Here is a 20,671-nt window from a genome sequence, read left to right as displayed (position 1 = left end):
TGCGTCGGGCTCTGTGCTGACAGCTCGGAGCCTGGAGCCTGCTTCAGATTCTGTGTTTCTGTCTCTCTGCCTCTCTCTCGCTCTCAAAAATAAATAAATGCTAAAAAAACAAAAATAAAAAAAAAGAAGTGGTTATCAGTAGCTATATCATTTGAAAAGAAGTGGGCCGCTAATTCACAAACCCTGACAGGCTGAAGTGTGGTTATTACAGAAGACAAGCAGTAAGGACACCTGGTATTGGACCAGCCCAGGCTTCCAAGGGAAAACCTTTAGCTTTTCAACAGAGGGCATGTCCCAGAAGGGAAGGCATTTGTCTAGGAGTTCAAAATAAACATCACCGCGCCACCACGCTTGAGAAAGAATTTCGGCTTCCACGACAGATAACCTGACTACCCTTAGATCTACAGCCCATTCCTGTGTCTTGGTACTCTTTAGTTACTAAATGTGGAGGAAAGTGTTTACATTCTTTTATTTTTCTAAAATAAAAGGGAGACCTGGGGAGGGACTTGGTTTTGCCTGTCTGAAACCTTTTTTTTTGTTCCTATTTTGTTTGATTTTCTGAACCTATTTAAGGTTCTAACACAAGAGATCTAATTATTTAAAGCCATGGAAATGTTTGCACAGCATCTTATCTCTGATGGGATACACATTGTTACAAAATACTTTCATTTTTAAAAGTACGGGATTAATTTTAATGTTAAAGAAATCTGGAAATTCTGTCTTGGATAAAAGTGCAGTTTAAAAATCAGGGAAGCTTCTTGGATTACTTTGAACAAAACATCCTTTTTTTTTTTTTTTTTATTAAACTTGAGCGTATCTGCAGGCTGTTTTGTCATCTCTAATGCACGTAGAAGATACCTTTCCCACAGTGATTCAATACAGGCGCCCAGAAAGATGGTCTCAGATTTCATGTGTCCAGGTAATTAGCTGAGTTTGAGCGGCTCGGTGAAACCTTTTGAAGGTCAATAATGCATGAATTTTTGGCACACTGCCTAGCACTGAGTCCATACACTTGTATAGGGACTACACATTTTTATAGTAGAGAAAATTTTGTGTTTTAAATATGAAATAAATGACATTAGGATCAGTTTTGCCTAGAATTTTTTGGCAAATTCAAGTTTTAGTGGGACACAAAAAAGTTCTGATGTGAGTGCTTTCCAAATTTTCTAAGTAGTCTTTCCTCTGTTTTGCATATTTGGCAGCGCAGTCTCTTATGAACCTTGAAATCAAGTTTTAGTAGCCCCAGTTAGAATGTCAGAATTTAGACCTCATGAGGAGGCCCCCTTGGAATTCTTGTAGGTGTCTTAAAAACACAAGATAAATGTAAATATTGTATGGCATTTAATTTTTCCCGTAAAGGTAAAGTTTTTATAGAAAACTTTAATTTTGGCCTTGAAGTTTTAACTAGAGCATTCAGATAGCAAAATAAAACTCAGTTTCAATAGATAGTTTTTTCTTCTGAAGTTTTCTCAACGGACAAGGCAAATGTGGGATTGGGCCAGGCACATGGCCACTTGATTCTGGTTCTGCCTTTCTCACTTGGGGGGCCTAGGATCACATGGTTCCTTTGCATCTGGCTCTTTCCTCCAAAATGGTTATGACTCCAAATCTCCCCTTCAACTTATTAATAACCACTTTCAAGATGAGGAGCAGATATGTTTGAACCCGGGTACTGCTGCCTGGCACCCTGGCATCCGACACTCACTCCGGGTGCTGGGGCTGATCACTGTCACAGTCACACTTCTGTTGGCTTGTGCCCCCCACACCCACTAACGCTGGAAAACTGAGCTCACTGGACTGACCACTGTGCTGACACCAGCGCTCCCATTTACGTGAGTGCAAAGTTTAGGCTCATTTAATTTTACTAGAGCTTCCAACTGATGATCTATATCTGGCAGATTTAGGGGTCCACTGTCCCTGGTTGAAGGTTTCTCCAGTACCACAGTCTGGGGGGACAGTTTCCTTGGTCGACTTCAGCTGCCTTACCTGGCTCCAGTGAAAGGCAGCCTTGCTGTATCCGTATTTGTCATGAGTGTACATCTGGATATTTTACACTGGGGTAGGAGTATTTATGCCTTATCCATTAGCCAGGCAATGGCTCATTTATCACCACTTTGCTGATAGAAAACAGCCAAGATAAGGTATTCTTCTGGAGGCCTTCCACCGGAGGCATATGGAGGAGGCCTTTGTGTCCTGACATAAAAAAGCCACCTCCTTTCCCTCAGAGTTTTGTTTTGTTTTGCTTTGTGTTTTGTTTTTCTCTCAAAGTTTTGAGTAGGACTTTGTTTGCCCTGGATCGTTGTAGGCTTATTGTCCCCAACTCCAGGAGCAAGCCTCACTTGCAGGGTTCTGCCATCAGCTGGGGGCTTTCTAGGCCACTATTATTAGGCACCAGGGGCAGGGATTGATTGCCTGGGGTTATACGAATTTATATCTGTCACACAAGAGTCTGATTCCAGTCACAGTGGTAGGATCCCAAGCTACAAGGGACCTGCTTGTCAACCTGTGACGGTTCAGAACTCCATACTTCCATTTCTGATTCCATACTTCTGCACACAACATATATTTAATTTGCCTTGTGCTGTTTTTTTTTTCTTTCTCCCCCAAAGTGGACTTTTAAAGAATAATTGTTTTAAAACTCATCACAATTTGGAAATTCGAAAACTGTATAAATACCAACTAAATCCTTTGGGAGTACAGCAAGGTAGCAACAACAATGTCCTCTCAGAAAAGATGGTATTGAATGTAGCAGGCACCAATATATACGGTTCGACTTTGTTGGTGTTTTTGTCAAAGCGGTCTTTCAGCCTAAATGCTTTTCCCATTTCTGCAGCACCCAGGAGTGCAAGCCTGTGTAAACAGAGAGAACATTGTTGTGAACTGTTTACTCTGGCACACAGCCTCTCCTAGCCTTCTGATCCCTGCTACAGGGCAAAGGTCAAAGGTGCACGACAGGCCTGGCTTAAGGGTGCTCTTCAATTACTCCATAGTAATTGAGGATAAAGCCAAAGGATTGCCTTTTTCTACTGTGAAATCTGGTCACATCTGTAAGTGGGACCTTCTATGCAGAAAGTTAGTATTTGTGGAAATCTCTGTTAACGGCTATTAACTGAAAGAAAAAAGATAGCTGTAGCATGAAAATGATTCCTGCCTCTGTCACAAATGTTCCCACGTCAGGGTTCACTCTGCTTTCCTGCACAAAAACTCTTGATGATTTATGCACCTGAAGATGTAGCTTAGCAACAACTATGAAGGAAATGTACTGAGAAACTTTCTCTAGGCTTTGTTTAGAGGGAGCTCCAAAGCAGAGGTTAAATGCAATTTACCATGTTCTCTAAAATGCAATTGACATATTGCTATATTAATTTTAAGGAGGAAAAAAGGCAATTTGACTTCCTGGCTGATAGATTTGTTTGCTCTTAAAATACTCATTCCCACACTGGGGTAAAAAATATGAGTACAATTTCTGAGAGTGTCTTTGAATTTGGCAAGCAGTGTCAGGATACTTTAAAAGAAGTTGCTTGGGGGAATGCCTGGGTGGCTCAGTCAGTTAAGTGTCCGACTTCAGCTCAGGTCATGAACTCACAGTTTGTGAGTTCCAGCCCTGTGTCGGGCTCTGTGCTGACAGCTCAGACCCTGGAGCCTGCTTCAGATTCTGTGTCTCCTTCTCTCTCTGGCCCTCCCCCACTTGTTTTCTGTCTCTCTCTCTCTCAAAAGTAAATAAACGTAAAAAAAAATTTTTTTTAAGTTGCTTGGCATTTTTTAAATGTAAGAAGAAAAGTTCTGTTTCTCATATATTTCTGCTTGTTTACTCAAAGGTTGCTATTTATTGATTTATCTATTTGATTTTATTTTTACGTAATCTCTACACCCAGTGTGGGGCTCAAACTCGCAACCCTGAGATCAAAAGTCATACACTCCACTGACTGAGCCAACCAGGTACCCCTAAAAGTAGTGCTTTCTGAAAAAATCTATTTTTAACTTTTATTTTGAAATAATTTTAGATATGCGGGGGATTGCAAAGAAATGTACAGGAACATCCCATGCATCCCTCCCACGGCCCCATGAAAAATCCATTTTGAGTATTCTTTCTGTGAAAAGAAATAAATTTAAGGGTTGGACTAAAAAATGGGCTGATTCAGGTCTAGCCCATAGGCATAGGGGAGATTAGAGTACTGGACAGCCACCGGCAGAGGGCACTATAAGGGCATCAGACACTGTAGCCCTTATTCTCGCCACTCTAGCCACTCATCTCCTTTCTTTCAGTGCTTCTTCCTCCCCGCATCTCAAAGTTCAAAGTGACCCGGTATAGGATAGGGATGAAGTGAGGCTTGAAAGGGGATTGTGTGGTTTGAGCAAAACTTTTTAGGTGTTGCCCTATACTTAGCCAGTACTCTAGCCCTAATCTTTCTAGGACAGACCTTTCTTCTCCCTCTTTTTGAGTTAAGGACTTCTAGTCCACATGGAATTGTGGGGGCCAGGTAATCAATATGAAATCACATACAAAAGAAAAGTCACTTAAGACCGTTTTGGGAGATGAGGAAGAAAGATATAGAAAAGTTTAAAGTCACTTATTTCAAATTAAGCATGTAGAGTTATGTTAAAGAAGCATGAACTATTTGAAATTGTATTTTAATCCTATATTTTTTCAGGTTGAGGACGGAAATGAAAGAAAGTAAATCCCAGATAACAAGGGAAAAAAGAACGTCAAAGAAAATGAAGAAAGGTAGAGAGGCTTGGGCGCCTGGGTGGTTCAGTTGGTTAAGCATCCGACTTCAGCTCAGGTCATGATCTCATGGTTTGTGGGTTCGAGGCCCATGTCCGGCTCTGTGCTGACAGCTCAGAGCCTGGAGCCTGTTTCAGATTCTGTATCTTCCTCTCTCTCTGACCCTCCCCTGTGCTCTCTCACTCTCTCTCTCAGAAATTAAAAAAAAAGAAAGAAAGAAAGGTAGAGAGGCTTATTACCCTCAGCTTAGAGGTAGAGTTTCTGGAGGATTTTGAGGTTTAGGTCAGCTAACATCCCACTGGACATAAGCTTCAGAACATCATCTCTTATCATTGCCCTTAGAAACGTTGATTAGCCATTCATCCTAGCTTCTCAGAATGCTATAGGTATCCTGGTGTTACCCAGAGGGATAGCCATGAGTACGCAAGAGGAGATCCTAACCTAGGTTGCCAAAGCATACAGCAATTCTGCCCTGTTGTGACCTTCCAAGTTCAGAGATGCCCCAGCCTGCCAGATAGAGAAGCTTAAGTACACAGGGAAACAGATCAATGTTAGGTACAACAGCAAACTGTTAATCAGTTTCCTTACGACAGTCCTTTATCTTCATACAGATGCAGTAAGTACTGTGGGCCACTCAACAGCTCTGGCTACAACCCTTCATACCTTTCCAGTCCTCACCACCTTCCTCCCCCCCTCAAAAACCAGTACAAAGTACTGGCTTCTCTGCTATCACTAGGGGAGTCAACTGCGGGGCATAACCAAGTTTTCTCAATTCTATGGCTTCATTTTGGTTACACTTGACTCCCCATGCAGCCCCAGGGCCATGTTTATTTGTTGAACAGTTACCTACTTTAACACTGCTATCATTAACACGCTAACCCTCTACCATTCCCAAGTGAACCTCACCTGGAAAGTTGTTAGAAATGCAAAATCAGAGGCTCAGCTTCAGACCTTCTGAATCAGAATCTGCACACTAGCACAACTCCCTGGGGAATTCTCGTATGCACATTAAAATTCAAGAAACACCGCTGGCCTCTCTGGCTCTCACCCTTTTCTATTCCGGGTTGCCACTTCACTTGCCAGAAACCAGACTTCAATCACCTTGAGACCCAGGGCTCCTTCACAATCTTTGTGTTCATTTTTTTTTTTTTTATTTAGCATACCCCAAGAATAGTTCTTCAAACCCCCTTTCCACTCTTCATCTCCTCGTTCCTGGGTTTTTTGTTTTTTGTTTTTTGTTTCCCTATTCCTCACCTTTCTTTCCTTGCCTTAACTCTACAGAGATCAGATGACCTTACTGTGCTAAATTTTTTTCCTTCTCTCCTTCAATATATTTCTGGTCTTCTACCACCCTCCATTTCCAGATCTCAGATGAGAATATCTTCCCTATTTCTAAGGCGGTTCTTGTGCCTATTCTGCATTTTCCTACCCCCATCTCCTAGGATCTTGCTGTCCAACTGGTCTCTCTCCAGAATCATGTACACTGTTTCCACCAAGCCCTTCCTTTTTGCACCCAAATGTGCAGAGATCTTCTTTTCAGGAAATCACAACATACACATGCATTCATGTTCGCTTGATCCTACTTCTTGCTGGTTTGCATTCTAGTCTTCCTCTTTTATAATCAGATTTTTCCGATAAATGGTGTAGAACATGCTTTGTAATTGGGGCGGTTTTGCCTTCCCCTGCTTCTGGGGACATCTGGCAATGTCTGGAGCTGCAGCTGTGGGAGGTGATGCTGGCGTCTACAAGTGGGTAGAGGCCAGGGATGCTACTAGACATGCTGCAATGCACAACACAGCCCCACACAGCACAGAATTATATGGTTAGGGTGACCAACCATCTTGGTTTGTCTTCGACTTTTTCAGTTTTCACACTGAAAATCCTATGTCCCAGGAAACCCCTGTGTCCTGGGATGATCGGTCACTCTAGATTATGCCACAAATGTCAACAGTGCTGAAGTTAAGGAACCCTGCTCTAGGAGGAGGATCCGTTAACTTTTTTTCTCACCAACTCCCTTCCCTTCATCTTGACATTTAGTTTGGAGATTCTTCTCTACGAAAACGATTCTGAGGAAAGTCACCAATGGTTACCTTCCAATCACAAAATCCAATGGTCGTTTTTCCTCCTCCCTCAACCTTTTTGACCTCGTTCAAGCATTTTGACACTGTTGCTTTACTCTTCATTTTGGAACATTTTATTCCTCTACTTTTGGTTCTCTCACTTCTACCCCCATTATGGAGCCTTCTTTCTTTTGTGGGTCCCTATTTCTATTATCTCTCTCTTTTTTATGGGATTAATGGCTTTATTTATTTACTGGTATTTTGTTAGAGAGAGAGAGAGCACACATGAGCAGGATAGAGGACCTAAGGGGGAGAGAGAGAGAATCTTAAGCAGTTTCCATGCTCAGTGTGGAGCCCTATGTTGGGTTCCATCCTTCGACCCTGGGATCATGACCTGAGCTGAAATCAAAAGTGGGATGCTAAACGGACTGAACCACCCAGGTTCCTCTTATTACCTCTTAACTGTAAATTTTTTTTAAAAAAATTTTATATCTTTTATTTTGAGAGACAAAGAGCAAGCGGGGGAGGGGCAGAGAGAGAGGGAGACACAGAAGCTGAAGCAGGCTCTGAGCTCTCAGTAGAGAGCCTGATGCAGGGCTCAAATCCACGAGCTGTGAGATAATGACCTGAGCCGAAGTCGGATGCTTAACCAACTGAGGCACCCAGGCACCGCATCTCTTAACTGTAGATAATCCCGTAGTTCAGTGTTCCTTGGCTCTCTTCCTTACTCTCCTACTGAAGAATTTATTCACTCTGTAGTTTCAGATCTCATCTGTATTAGTTGATTCCCAAATCTCTTTCCTGAGTCCTAGTCTTTCATGTCCAAGTAATTGAGGGATTCCCTTGGATGTTCAGCAGAATCTAAAACTGTAACGTGTTGGGGCACCTGGGTGGCTCAGTCGGTTGAGCGCCCGACTTCGGCTCAGGTCATGATCTCACGGTTCGCGGGTTCGAGCCCCACGTCAGGCTCTGTGCTGACAACTAGCTCAGAGCCTGGAGCCTGCTTCAGATTGTGTCTCCCTCTATCTGTGACCCTCCCCTGCGCATGCTGTCTCTCTCTCTCTCAGAATAAATAAAACATTAAAAAAAATTTTTTTAACTGTAACGTGAGTAATAGCAAGTTAAGGACACTTATTTAATACGTTGGGAAGGAGGAAGGACAATGTGGTCTAGCTTATATTTCCAGTCGATCTTCCCTTTGGGTCTGATATACCCCTTAAGTGCTATCCAACCACGATAATTCTATTCACACTTTTATATACCTTGTGTTTTCCTCCTTCCATGGTTTTGCCCCATGTCTTTGTGCTTTTGGAAAACATTTCTGCACTTTCCCTTTTCAAATCTTCCTAATCATTCCAATCAGGAAAATGTGGAATGATGAAAATACCAGATTAGGAGTCAAAAGACCTATTTCTGTCACTTTACTTGCTGTCTGACCTTGGGACAATTTCTTGAGCTTTCAGAAGTTTTTCTGTATGTTTTAAAATTTTTGTTTATTTTAAAATTTTTAAAAAAATTTACTTCTGAGAGAGGGAGAGAGAAAGAGAGAGTAGGGGAGGGACACAGAGAGAGGGAGACACAGAATCCGAAGCAGGCTCCAGACTCTAAGCGGTCAGCACAGAGCCCAGCGCGAGGCATGAACCCACAAACCTCAAGATCATGACTTGAGCCACAGTCGAATGCTCAACCAACTGAGCCACCCAGGTGCCTGAAGGTTTTCTGTATTTTAAATAAAAAAGAATCCCATCCCTACCTGCCTGCCGCAGTTAGCTAATATGGAAAGAAAAATGTTTTGAAAGATGAGAATTACCATATAAGCATTGCCCAATGTACTCTGATAGCACTTTGTGCCTTTCATCTGGGGACTTAGTATCTCTTGCATGTCAGGTAGTGACAAAGTCTACACACTTCTTAAAAAGTAGGGACCCTAATGTAAACCTTTTTCTTCTATGCTTTCTATCATTGTACAAGTTATGTCAACAGAGTCTGAGGAAAAACTGATGAAAAAATTCCAATTCCATGTGCTGTGCAGTTTTTATTCTTGATTCACTAATTCCAAATATTTTTTTCTACAGATTTATCACCTTTTTTTTTTTTTTTAAATCTCCAATTTAGGTGATGTCCTTCCAGTGCAAATGAATCCAATAGTTCAATCTCAGTTTATACCTTTGGCTGAAGTTCTTTGCTGTGCTATATCTGATATGAATGCTGCTCAGATTGTGGTGACACAGGAATCACTGCTGGAGCATTTGGTGAAACATTACCCAGGTAGGGCACCAAGTTTTCTCTATTAGTTCACTGCATGTGTTTGCTTTCTATTTACACATCATTTTTAAAGAGGGATTTCAACAACTTTAAAAAAATTTTTTAAATGTGTATTTATTTATTTATTTTTGTTTTTGAGAGAGAGTACAAGCTGGGGAGGGGCAGAGAGAGAAGGAGACAGAGAATTGCAAGCAGGCTCTGTGCTGTCAGTGCAAAGCCCAACGTGGGGCTCAAACTCATAAACCGTAAGATCAAGACCTGAGCTGAAGTCAGACACTCAACGAACTGAGCCACCCCAGGCACCCCTATTTATAAATCATCTTAAACATGTAAATAAACTGGGCGATATCTACTTTTTTTTTTTCTATTGTAGAAACTTGTATTAGAGTCCTGTTAGGAAAAAGCCTGCATCAACAAATTTAATAAGGGTATATCTTTTACTTTCTAAAGGAACTTTTTCAAAAATAATGTTTGTGACAAATCAGATTGTAGAAAGAAGTGCAAAGCAAAGCAAGGGAAAGTTCATCTCCACCACCACCCCCAGCCGCCATCACATCCTTCCATTGCCACCTCCCAAAGGTGACAGCTTCTATTATCTTTTCCTGTGTATATTTTCATAAATTGTATTTGAGCATTATGTGTTCTTTTTTTATAACATAAATTGAATCTTTTTATTTTTAACGTTTATTTTTGAGAGACAGAGACAGAGCATGAGCCAGGGAGGGGCAAAGAGAGAGGCAGACACAGAATTGGAAGCAGGATCCAGGCTCTGAGCTGTCAGCACAGAGCCTGATGCAGGGCTTGAACATACAAGCCATGAGATTATGACTTGAGCCAAAGTCCGATGCCTAACCAACTGAGCCACTCAGGCGCCCCAGATTGGATCATTCTTTACATTCTCTCTGCCCCTTGCTTAGGTTAAAATATATTTTAGAAATCTTTCTGTATTACTGTATATTGATCTATCTCATTCTTTCACAGTTGCTATGATGTCCCAGTACATGAATGTAGAAGAGTATTTTTTAATTAATTACTTTTTAATTATTAAAAAAATAATTTTAAAGATTATTTTTAAGTAATCTGCACCCAACGTGCAGCCAGGCACCCCTGTAGAAGAACATTTAAAAATTTTTCCCATTGTGAAATATGTTCATTGTAGAAAATCAAGAGTATCTAGGAAAGTAAACACTTACGGTACCACCACCCAAGGAAATCAATGTTAATATATTGATGTATTTTCTTCCAGTGTTATTCAAAGATGTATTCACAATATAAATACAATTTTGAATGCTGCTATTTGGAAAAGGGATTTTTTTTTTAGTTTATTTATTTTGAGAGAGGCAGAAACAGTAGGAGCCGGGGCCGGGGAGGGGGGGGGCAGAAAGAGAGGGAGAGAGAGAATCATAAGCAGGATCCACACTGCCAGCATGAAGCCTAAGGCAGGACTAGAACCCATGAACCATGAGATAATGACCTGAGCTGAAACCAAGAGTCAGATGTTTAACCAACTGAACCACCCAGGCGCCCCAGGAATTTTTTATTTTTATTTTTTATTTTATTTATTTATTTTTTTAAATGTTTTATTTATTTCTAGGAGAGAGAGAGAGAGACAGCATGAGCAGGGGAGGGTCAGAGAGAGAGGGAGTCACAGATTGAAACAGGCTCCAGGCTCTGAGCCGGCAGTCAGCACAGAGCCCGACGCGGGGCTCGAACCCACGAACCGCGAGATCGTGACCTAAGCGAAAGTCGGACGCTTAACCGACTAAGCCACCCAGGCGCCCCATCCCCAGGAATTTTTTAAATTTAATTTTTAATTGTATTTATATTTGAGAGACAGAGTATGAGTGGGGGAGGAGCACAGACACACAGACACACACACACACACACACACACACACACAATCCAAAGCAGGTTGCAGGCTCCTAACTGTCGGCACAGAGCTCAGTGTGGGACTTGAACCCATGAACCGTGAGATCCTGACCGGAGCCAAAGTCAGACGCTTAACTGACTGAGCCACCCAGGCACCCCCTAGGAGTTTCTTTTAAAAGGATTTGTTATCTTCCTAGTTTAAAAACTATCATAATATAGATTGTTAGGTAGTTTGCCCTCCCCCTGGTACAAGCTGGTTTTCTTTTTGTCTTTAGATTCTTATTAAGATTTAAGCTATGAGACTATTTTCAAAACTCTTCAAAAGTGCTTTCTTAAACCTTTAAATTTGTGACGAGTGGGCACCTGGGTGGCTCAGTCAGTTGAGGGCTGGACTTCGGCTCAGATCACGATCTCACAGATCATGAGTTTGAGCCTCACGTGGGGCTCTCTGCTGTCTGCGCAAAGCTGGCCCTGCTTTGGATCTTCTGTCCCCCTCTCTCTTTGCCCCTCCCCCACTTGTGCTCTCTCAAAAATACAAACATTAAACAAAATAAAATAAATATATGATGGGGTTATATAACTTACTGTTTGTATTTGAGTGGACTCAGATTTTTTTTCTTTACTCAATCATTAACTTATCCCTATGTCTTTGTGTGGACCAAAATATATTCCTATTTTTCAATTAAGTTATGACTATTATTAGTGCCTCTTTGGTGTTTTAAATTACATATATTAATTGTGTTACAGTTAACTCTGGGTTCATCAAGCAAATGTATGGTCATTTCTGAGTTACTGACTTCACTCATCGAAATGTTTTTCATCCAAAATCTATCAGTGTAATAAAATGCTGTTTGTTTTAGGCATCACAGTTCCATCTCAAGATATTCTCTATACCACTCTGGGAACTCTGATTAAAGAAAGGAAAATTTATCATACTGGAGAGGGATACTTCATAGTCACTCCTCAGACTTACTTCATTACGAATATAACCTCCCATGAAAATAAGAGAGACCTGTCAGATGAAAGCGGCCAGATGCCAACTTGCATTACTTATCTGGTGAGCGTGGAGAGCTGTGCAGAGTTGGCCAAAGAAAATGCTGCCCCTATTTCCCACTGTCAGTCTTGCCGGTGTTTCCCTGATCTGTGCACTCAGGATGTACAGGAAGCACCAGCTGCTGCAGAAGTGTCTAGAAAAAGCCAGAAAAGTCTGCAGGAACCCAAATCTTTGGGACAGAATCAAGCAATTTCCATGTCTGAGGAGAATCACATCGCTGAAAGCACCAAACCTTTACCATACACAAAAGACAAAGAAAAAGGCAGAAAGTTTGGCTTTAGCCTATTTTGGCGTAGTATATCCAGAAAGGAGAAGGCCAGAATAGAGCACAGTAGTTTCTCTGCCCAGTTTCCACCAGAAGAATGGCCTGTTCGAGATGAAGATAACTTGGACAATATCCCTCGAGACATTGAACATGAGATCATCAAACGAATTAATCCCGTTCTGACTGTTGACAATTTAATCAAACATACCGTCCTAATGCAAAAATATGAAGAAGAGAAAAAATACAATAGCCGGGGCACTTCCACTGATGTGCCCACGGTCAGGCATAAATACCCTTCAAAGGAGGGAGTTAAGAAAAGGCGGGGCCGGTCTGTAAGGCCTCGAAGGCTGGGCCATTCTCATAGGGATAGACACAAAGCCAGGAGTCAGGGAAGTGAGCCTCCGCCAGGAAGCGTTAGACCAGAGAAACACGCCAGCCTCCCTGCTGCACAGCCCGCCTTCAGAATTCAAAGCCCAAATGAAGCAGTAGTTCAGAAACCACTTGATGAGAATCCATCAGTGCTAGGTTCCCATTTGTTTTACAAAAGGCGAATTAGTAATCCTTTCCAGGGTTTGCCTCACCGAGAACACCCAGCAGCCAAAGGGCACAACATCCAACCGACCAGGGACCTGAAACCCAGTGATACTGGACCAAAGGGAAAGCCTTTCCAAAGGCCAAGGTCTTTGGATTCCTCAAGAATCTTTGAGAGTAAAGGAAAGCAGCCACATGCTCAACAATATAAAGATAAACTGACAGCAGAATCCATTTCTGTGCCTCACTCTACCGTCAAGCCTGTCGGTGATGACTTCAGGGATCCCCTCGCAAATCACTCTCAACGTAGTGTTTTGCAAAATGGTAGTAAATGTTGTTCCTTTAGGGAAAGCCTGAGGAGACATGATGTGCATGGTGGAAAAAATGAGGTAATCCCTGAAGTCTTGAGGAAAAGTTATTCTCACGTTGACGCACTAGGGGATGCAGAAGAAACACAGTATGTGCTGCCATCACAAGGTTCTTCCTCTCTAGGCCATGTTTCCTCTGCTTGTAGACTAGTTGATAAAACAATACACCAGTTCCAAAATCTTGGTCTTTTGGATTGCCCAGTTAGCGTGAACTATTTGAGGCAACCTGAGAGACAAGATGGAGGCTCAGAACAAACACTCGTAAGAAAGGCATTTGTCCAGGAAGCAAAGACTATATGTCCAGAAGACGAAGGGCTTTCTGATGATAACCAGGCCTTGTATCAGAACGAAGTGGAAGATGATGATGGAGCCTGTAGTTCATTATATCTAGATGAGGAGGACTTTTCTGAGCATGATGACTCACGTCAAATGCTGCCTGGCCACATTCAGTATTCCTTTACAGGGGGAAGCAAGTGGAATCATTTAGGAAAACCAAAGGGGCCTGAAAGATCTCTGACTGAGTACAACCCCAAAATACACAAGTTTGAGCCTCAGGTGCTTAAAGGAAATGAGTGTTACAAACCCACTGGGTTGGTCACTAACCCAGGTGAAAGCCAGACCCCTAATCTCTCTGCTGAAAGCTGTGGCCTCCATTCAGGGATTCGGCCCAGTTTTACCTATGAAGAGGGACCCAGTGTTGCTACATGTGTGCAAGCCTCAGTGAACACAGATGGAAGTATATTTGATTACTATAGTACGAGGAAAGCCAATTCTGAGACTGAAACCCTACACGACTCGGTTGGTGACACAGAAAAGAAACCAGCGAGCTGGAGTCAGGGTGCTCAGAATCAGGAAGTGAGAAAACAGCTCACGCACAAGTTAGAACTTTTCAGCCCTTCACATATGCCAGCGTTGGCTCAGGATATCCAACATGAATACAATCATCGGGAAGGAACAGAAAATCATAGCGTGGCGGGAGATAGTGGAATAGATTCTCCACGGTAAGTGTATGTAAAAGTGTTTGATTAGCTGCCATTCCTCAGGAATTATTACAAACAAGGGTGTACTGAATTACCTAGTAGGGGACTCGCCTGAATACGCTTTTAATAGTGATAGAATTCTGCCAGCTCTCACTGAATAAATTGTATAAAGTTCAAAATGAAATCTCTTACATAATAGGATAGAGTTCATTTTGAATGTGAACCAGAATTTGTTCCACTACTACTAAATCTTGAATTATTTCTAAATATAGGAAGGAACTGCTATAAATGAAGCACTTCTTGAACTGAGGGCTGGGAGTTTTCGCTTATATTTCTGGTTCTATGCTGGTTCAGAAAGAGATGAAGCTACTTTCCACCAATATTTTCCATGTTAATTTGTTAAAATTAAACATTGTTCAGATTATGAAAGTAATATGGTTATAGTAGAACATTTGAGAAGTACTGAAAAGCACTTTAAAAAACACCTGTAATCACCCTACCGTTTAGATGTTTAAAAAATCCTTTTATATTTGGTATATTTATAACACTTCAGTCTGAACATATTGATCTATATATTTTGTCTAAATATTTTATCTTTTTTGTACTTACTATTTTGTATAGTGTTTTCAAGATACAGTGTAAACATTCCCCTTAGGTTATTAAGATAGTTTTCAAAAAGTTCATCTTAAAATTTGGCATATATCTTTACTAGTTTTTTGCTATACAATATTATGTACTTCCTTTTGAAAAACTAATACAGAAACGTAAAAGGTGAAACTGACAGTGTGCACTCCCCAGTCTTTTCCATTGCCTTTCCGTTGAGGTGACCTAAACATTGTTGACAGTGTGGTTTATATTCTTTTGGGCTTTTTCCTGTGCATTTAAAAATATAATTATTTTTTAACAACAGATCATACAAAGCTGTGGTTTTCTTTTTCACCTAACATATCATGGATATCCTGCAAGCAATATACACAGATCCAACTCATTCTTTTTTTTTTTAATGTTTATTTATTTTTGAGAGAGACAGAGACAGAGACAGAGCGCAAGCAGGGGAGGGAGAGAGAGAGAGAGTCCACACAGAATCTAAAGCAGCCTCCAGGCTCTGAGCTGTCAGCACAGAGCCCATCGCAGGGCTCGAACTCATGAACCATGAGATCATGACCTGAGTGAAGTCGGCTGCTTAACCGACTAAGCCACCCAGGTGCCCCCAACTCATTCTTTTTTGTTTTTAAATTTTAAAAATATTTATTCCTTTTCACGAGAGAGACAGAACACGAGCAGGAGAGGGACAGAGACAGAGAGGGAGACACAGAATTAGAAACAGGCTCTAAGTCTGAGCTGTTAGCACAGAGCCCGACGCGGGGCTCAAACTCAGGAATTATGAGATCATGACCTGACCCGGAAATGCCCAACCTAGCCACCCAGGCACCCCTTAATGGCTGCTTAGTATTCTGTTATGTGGACTGTAGTATTTACATAACTATTATCTTCCTTCCTTTGATATTTAGATTCCCAATTTTTTTTTTTTGCTGTAATAAATCAATCTTCATTGGATTGTTTTTACATATAGATGTTTATAGACATTTCTGACTCTACCTTAGGCTAAATTCCTGGAGGTCTGCATTTAAAAAAATATATATCTTTACCTCTTATTGGGAAACAGATCTTTTCTGCTTGAAAGAATTGTTTAATTCATATCAAGTCTTTTTTTTTTTGAGAGCGCGCGCAAGTGCAAGCAAGGGAGGGACCAAAAGAGAGGAAGAGACAGAGAATCCCAAGCAGATTATGCACTGCCGGCATAAGCCTGATGCAGGACTTGAACCCATGAACTGTGAGATCACAACCTAAGCCAAAACCAAGAGTTGGAGGCTTAACCAACTGAGCCACCCAGGTGCCCTTCATATACAGTCTTTAAAGTACAACACATATTGTCCCCAAAGTAAACAATGGTAGTGTGAGCCAACAAGCTATGGGTTCCCTTTTTCTTGGGCAAAAGCAGAGACAGGGCTGACCAGAACCTTATTATAAAACAAGGACCCTTGCCTATAGTCCTTGGGTATTTACTTTCAAACGTCTCCTCTCTGTAGAGAGAGCTTTTCTACTATTCTTCCTTTCTAATCTTATATTCTAATAAACTTTTGCCTGCTGCTAAAAAAATGCAGAAACAAAAACAAAATGAAACTCAAAACAGATAAGGGGAATTTCTCCTTGACTTGCATGTCAAGGACATGCAATAATTTAAATTTGTCAGGGATATGAGAATTTTTGTGAAATCTTGAGAAATTTATTTTCTTTTTTTCTTTTTAAAAGAAATTTTAATGTTTTTTTAAAAATTTATTTCTGAGAGAGAGAGAGAGAGACAGCATGAGCAGGGGAGGGCCAGAGAGAGAGGGAGACACAGAATCTGAAACAGGCTCCAGGCTCTAAGCTAGCTGTCAGCACAGAGTCTGACGCAGGACTCGAATCCATGAACCATGAGATCATGACCTGAGCCAAAGTTGGATGCTCAACCAACTGAGCCACCCAGGTGCTCCGAAAAATTTAATTTCTTAAAAAAGTGCCTATAATATGGTTCTCTTAAAAGACTTATAAGTATAATCGAGAAAAGGGAAGATGGCATTTGGACATCAACATTGTGCCATAATTGTTACACGAATTAGAGTGACAGAGAAGACCAATAAAATGTCGCTTCTACCCATAGGAAATTTGCACTTTAGTTGAATAGACCAACCAAAAATAAGTAGACAAATTGAACTCAAGAACAAAGCGGAGGGCACCCGACTGGCTTAGGTAAAACTCATGTTGGGGGTAGAATTTATTAAAAAAAAAAAAAAAGAAGAAGAACAAAGTGGAAACCCTTTCCAATTGCCAAAGAGATGTGGAATTAAGAGTAATGAGCGGTTTGGGGGAACACTTATTGGAGGATATATTTTTGAGGCATATCTTTTTTTTTCTAAAGTATGGTGATTTTAGTTTTAATTTTTTAAAGTTTATTTATTCTGAGAGGCAGCGAGAGAAGGCAAGGGCAGAGACAGAGGGAGAGAGGAGAAAAAGAATCCCAAGGAGGGTCTGCACTGTCAGCACAGAGCCTGATGTGGGGCTCAATCTTGAGAACCATGAGATCATGACCTGAGCTGAAACCAAGAGCCCTGAGCTTGACCAACTGAGCCACCCAGGAGCCCCAAACCTTATCTTACTGTAATGAGCAAGGGATGGAGAGGATGCAAGGCGGAAAGTGGAATGTCAAAAGCAAAATTCCCAATCAGTGGTATGACTTCACTAAAGCAAGGCAGATGTGTTAGATAAAGGGCTAACCTAGCCTACAGCTCCTTGGAAAGGAACATTGTCAATATGAAAAATATTATGGTTGGCTTTTCTCTTCCATATGACTTCCCAAAAAAGAAGCAAATTACACATGAAGATATGGGCTACTTCACTTGTATAGAAGAGTTTTTTAGGGAACTTATTGTTTTTCTTTTTTGTTAAACTTATTTATTCATTTAAGTAATCTCTACACCCAAAGTGGGGCTTGAACTCGCAACCCCAAAATCAAGAGGCACACATGCTTCTGACTGAGCCAGCCAGCCACCAAGGAGCTTACTTATTGTTTCTGACTAGAATATACTTGATATTGGATCTGAGAAGATGTTCAAAAAATATGAATTTCTTGGAAAGCAGGTGTCAAATAATTGAGGTGCTATTGTGAAGCCTTTAAAATATAAGGAGCGTTTCAGGGGCACCTGGGTGGCTCAGTCAGTTAAGCGTCTGACTTCGGCTCTGGTCATGATCCCATGGTTGGTGGGTTCAAGCCCCATGTCAGGCTCTGTGCTGACAGCTCAGAGCCTGGGAGTCTTCTTCAGATTCTGTGTCTCCCTCTCTCTCTCTCTGCCCCTCCTCTGCTCATGCTCTATCTTTCTCTTTCTTTCAAAAATAAATAAACATTAAAAAAAATTTTTAAGTAAGGAGCACTTTAGATTTTAAAGGTTTTAAGTGCACCTTAGTGTTAGTAAATGTTTAGTAAATGTTAGTAGTGTTAGTAAATGTTTGCTTCAAAGTAACAAATGAAGATATAATGCCTTGATTAGAAATCCAGGCCCCTTTGGAAGGTAATAATTCTGTCATTTTTAATATCCTTAGGACACAGAGTCTGGCATCTAATAATTCAGTCACTTTGGATGGACTAAAAAGAAGACAGAATTTTCTACAGAACTTTGAAGGCACAAAGAGCGGTCAAACACTCACATCCAATTCCTTACTACAACTAACTCCAGTCATAAATGTTTAATTCTTATTTTTCTTTGGGAAACTCTTTGTTAAAAATGTACAGCATTAATATAGTATATTTTAATCAACTGAGTATGTAAGAATTCTCTAAAGCCAAGCATAATAATGAGATTCTGCTAATCTCATTATATATTTTGTTCTAGTTGCTGGTCCCCCCCCCCGCTTTTTTTTTTTTTGACATTTTAAAGCTTTTTTACAAGGTTATTTTACTATGAACTTATTGAGAATATAGATTTTTTGCAATTAAGAAACCATAAAATAGTTGGTTCTTTTCCAATTAAATGTAATTAACTCAAATTTTCAGACATTCATTAATTTCTCAACTACATAGGGTGCTCATTTACTATACCCAGTAGTGAATTTCTCTACCTACACTAGTCCACTCTTATGTTAAGTGGATTTTACCTGATTTCAACACAAAAATCCAGAAAATAGTGTATTAGGGTTGCATAGATATTTTTGTTTCAACTAAAGTCTTTTATCATTATCAGAAAGAGTTTATATAGATGTATTGGGTACTTTGCAACAAGAATTTTTTCTATCCAGTCGTTGCTGCCAAGATCTTCTCTGCAACCACCTTGAGCATGAACAGATAGCCCCCATTGTACTGACTGGCAATGTCCAAAATACATGTGGCAGCAACTGGGTCTACTGTTTTTCTGATTCCTCCTCACATTCAAGGCACTCTCTATAGCATGGTAGTGAGAAATCAGGATGTTCTCTGATGGTGGAGACAGAAAGGAAGCAGAATGGTTGCAGAATGTGTGAGTGCAAGGAGGTTCTGAATTAGAGATTTAGAGAAAAGATGGAAGATGGATGATTTACATTTACATTTGGTCTATTTCCACTAAGACTTAGATAGCTTCGCCAGAAGTTTTTCTGGCTGGCCTTTTCAGACCAAGTGGTGGAATGGTCAGTTCTCTCGGGTTTGGAGAGTATGAGCAGTCAGGACTGGTTTCAGCACATTGGATAGATACTAATGCTGACTTACGGTTGAGGGGATGTTTCTTCCAACAGGTTGCTAAGGATTATCAAGGCCTTAGATCTCAAGCATGATTGAATAATTGGAGAGTGCCTCTTTCCAACTCTCGCCATCCTGATAACAGTGAAGGCAAGATGAAACCTGGCGCTGTAGAGAGCTGCTTCCAGGCTCTGGGAGAGCACAGAGGAGGAGAGGTCAGATATGCCCATGTGTTTTGTAGCGGTTGGCCCACTCGCTCCTGACTATTGGCTTGTAGTGGCTCAGAACTTACTATGGCATTTCCAAGAAGATCACAAGGACATTTTAAACTCTGAGCAAAGTACCAAGAAGGGTAATTTGTATAGAAAAGCCTTATGTGTGGGGGTATTGTTTCAGAGGATATGACAGCTTGGAATCATCATCAGTGAAAGTTAGACTAAAGATTTCAGCTCATAGAAATAACTTAACATTTGTCAAAACTACCCATAGATGAAATAGACATTTTATAAATGAATGCATTTCCCATTATTTAGGGTATTCAAGCAGAGTCTTGGTGATCCTTTGATTGGTGTGTTGCAGAGGTATTTCCAGTCCGTAGCTTAACAGGATAGCTGAACTAGATGATTTTTTCATCTTTTTTAGTGTTTATTTTTGTGACAGACAGAAAGAAAGACAGAGCATGAGCAGCGGAGGGGCAGAGAGAGATACACAGAATCCAAAGCAGGCTCCAGGCTCTGAGCTGTCAATAAAGAGCTTGTCATAGGCTCGAACCCAAGTACTGCGAGATCATGACCTGAGCCAAAATCAGATGCTTAACCAACCGAGCCACCCAGGCGCCCTGAAGATTCCTTCTGTCTGTAAGGTTTTGTTCTTACAAGAGTCAGTGAGGGTTATATGTCAAATACACCTCGAGGGGAGAAAAATGATTAAGTAAGGATCCTGCAAAATACTGAACTCCTGCAACATTCCAGAGTTCTTCCAGTTCTCCATTTCTGTTCTACTCTTGTCACTCTTTGGAAAAAGGAGTAAGAACAATTTACTCTTTGATTTTGGACCTGAACAAATTTCCTAATAGAATGAGGAATCCAAAGTCTTTTGTGGCTCTGGTCACATGTAGGGACGAATGAAATCCATCTAATTTTGCCACGAGATGTATTACGACACTCTCTAAATGTATTAGATGAAATCCATTGTGAGACCAATAAAACTTTTCTTCTAAAGGTTGTGTTTCTTCTAAAACACAACATATGACTACAGATACTAAGGATGGGCATATGTGTTGTTTGGGAGATTATTCTCTAAAAC

General features: G+C 40.8%; 1 protein-coding gene across 3 annotated transcripts in view; it reads left to right on the top strand.

Annotated features, from left to right (window-relative positions):
• Window positions 1-18,495, top strand: part of STOX1 (storkhead box 1) — a 51,952-nt gene extending 33,457 nt beyond the window's left edge. Inside the window, exons 2-4 of one of the 3 annotated variants that reach the window (XM_039233213.1) lie at window positions 8,902-9,054; window positions 11,781-14,139; window positions 18,259-18,495. In XM_039233213.1, the coding sequence (XP_039089144.1) occupies window positions 8,902-9,054; window positions 11,781-14,139; window positions 18,259-18,406 (2,660 nt within the window). In that variant the 3' untranslated portion in view covers window positions 18,407-18,495. The remainder of the gene's footprint in view (window positions 1-8,901; window positions 9,055-11,780; window positions 14,140-18,258) is intronic. The other 2 variants (XM_039233214.1, XM_039233215.1) reach the window with 2 other exon arrangements.
• Window positions 18,496-20,671: the final 2,176 nt, after the last annotated feature.

The sequence above is a fragment of the Hyaena hyaena genome, unplaced genomic scaffold, assembly GCF_003009895.1.
Source record: "Hyaena hyaena isolate Hyena2069 unplaced genomic scaffold, ASM300989v1 scaffold_73, whole genome shotgun sequence".
Classification (NCBI taxonomy): domain Eukaryota; kingdom Metazoa; phylum Chordata; class Mammalia; order Carnivora; family Hyaenidae; genus Hyaena; species Hyaena hyaena.
Note: the sequence above shows the minus strand (reverse complement) of the source record. Positions and strands in the feature narration are given on the sequence as shown.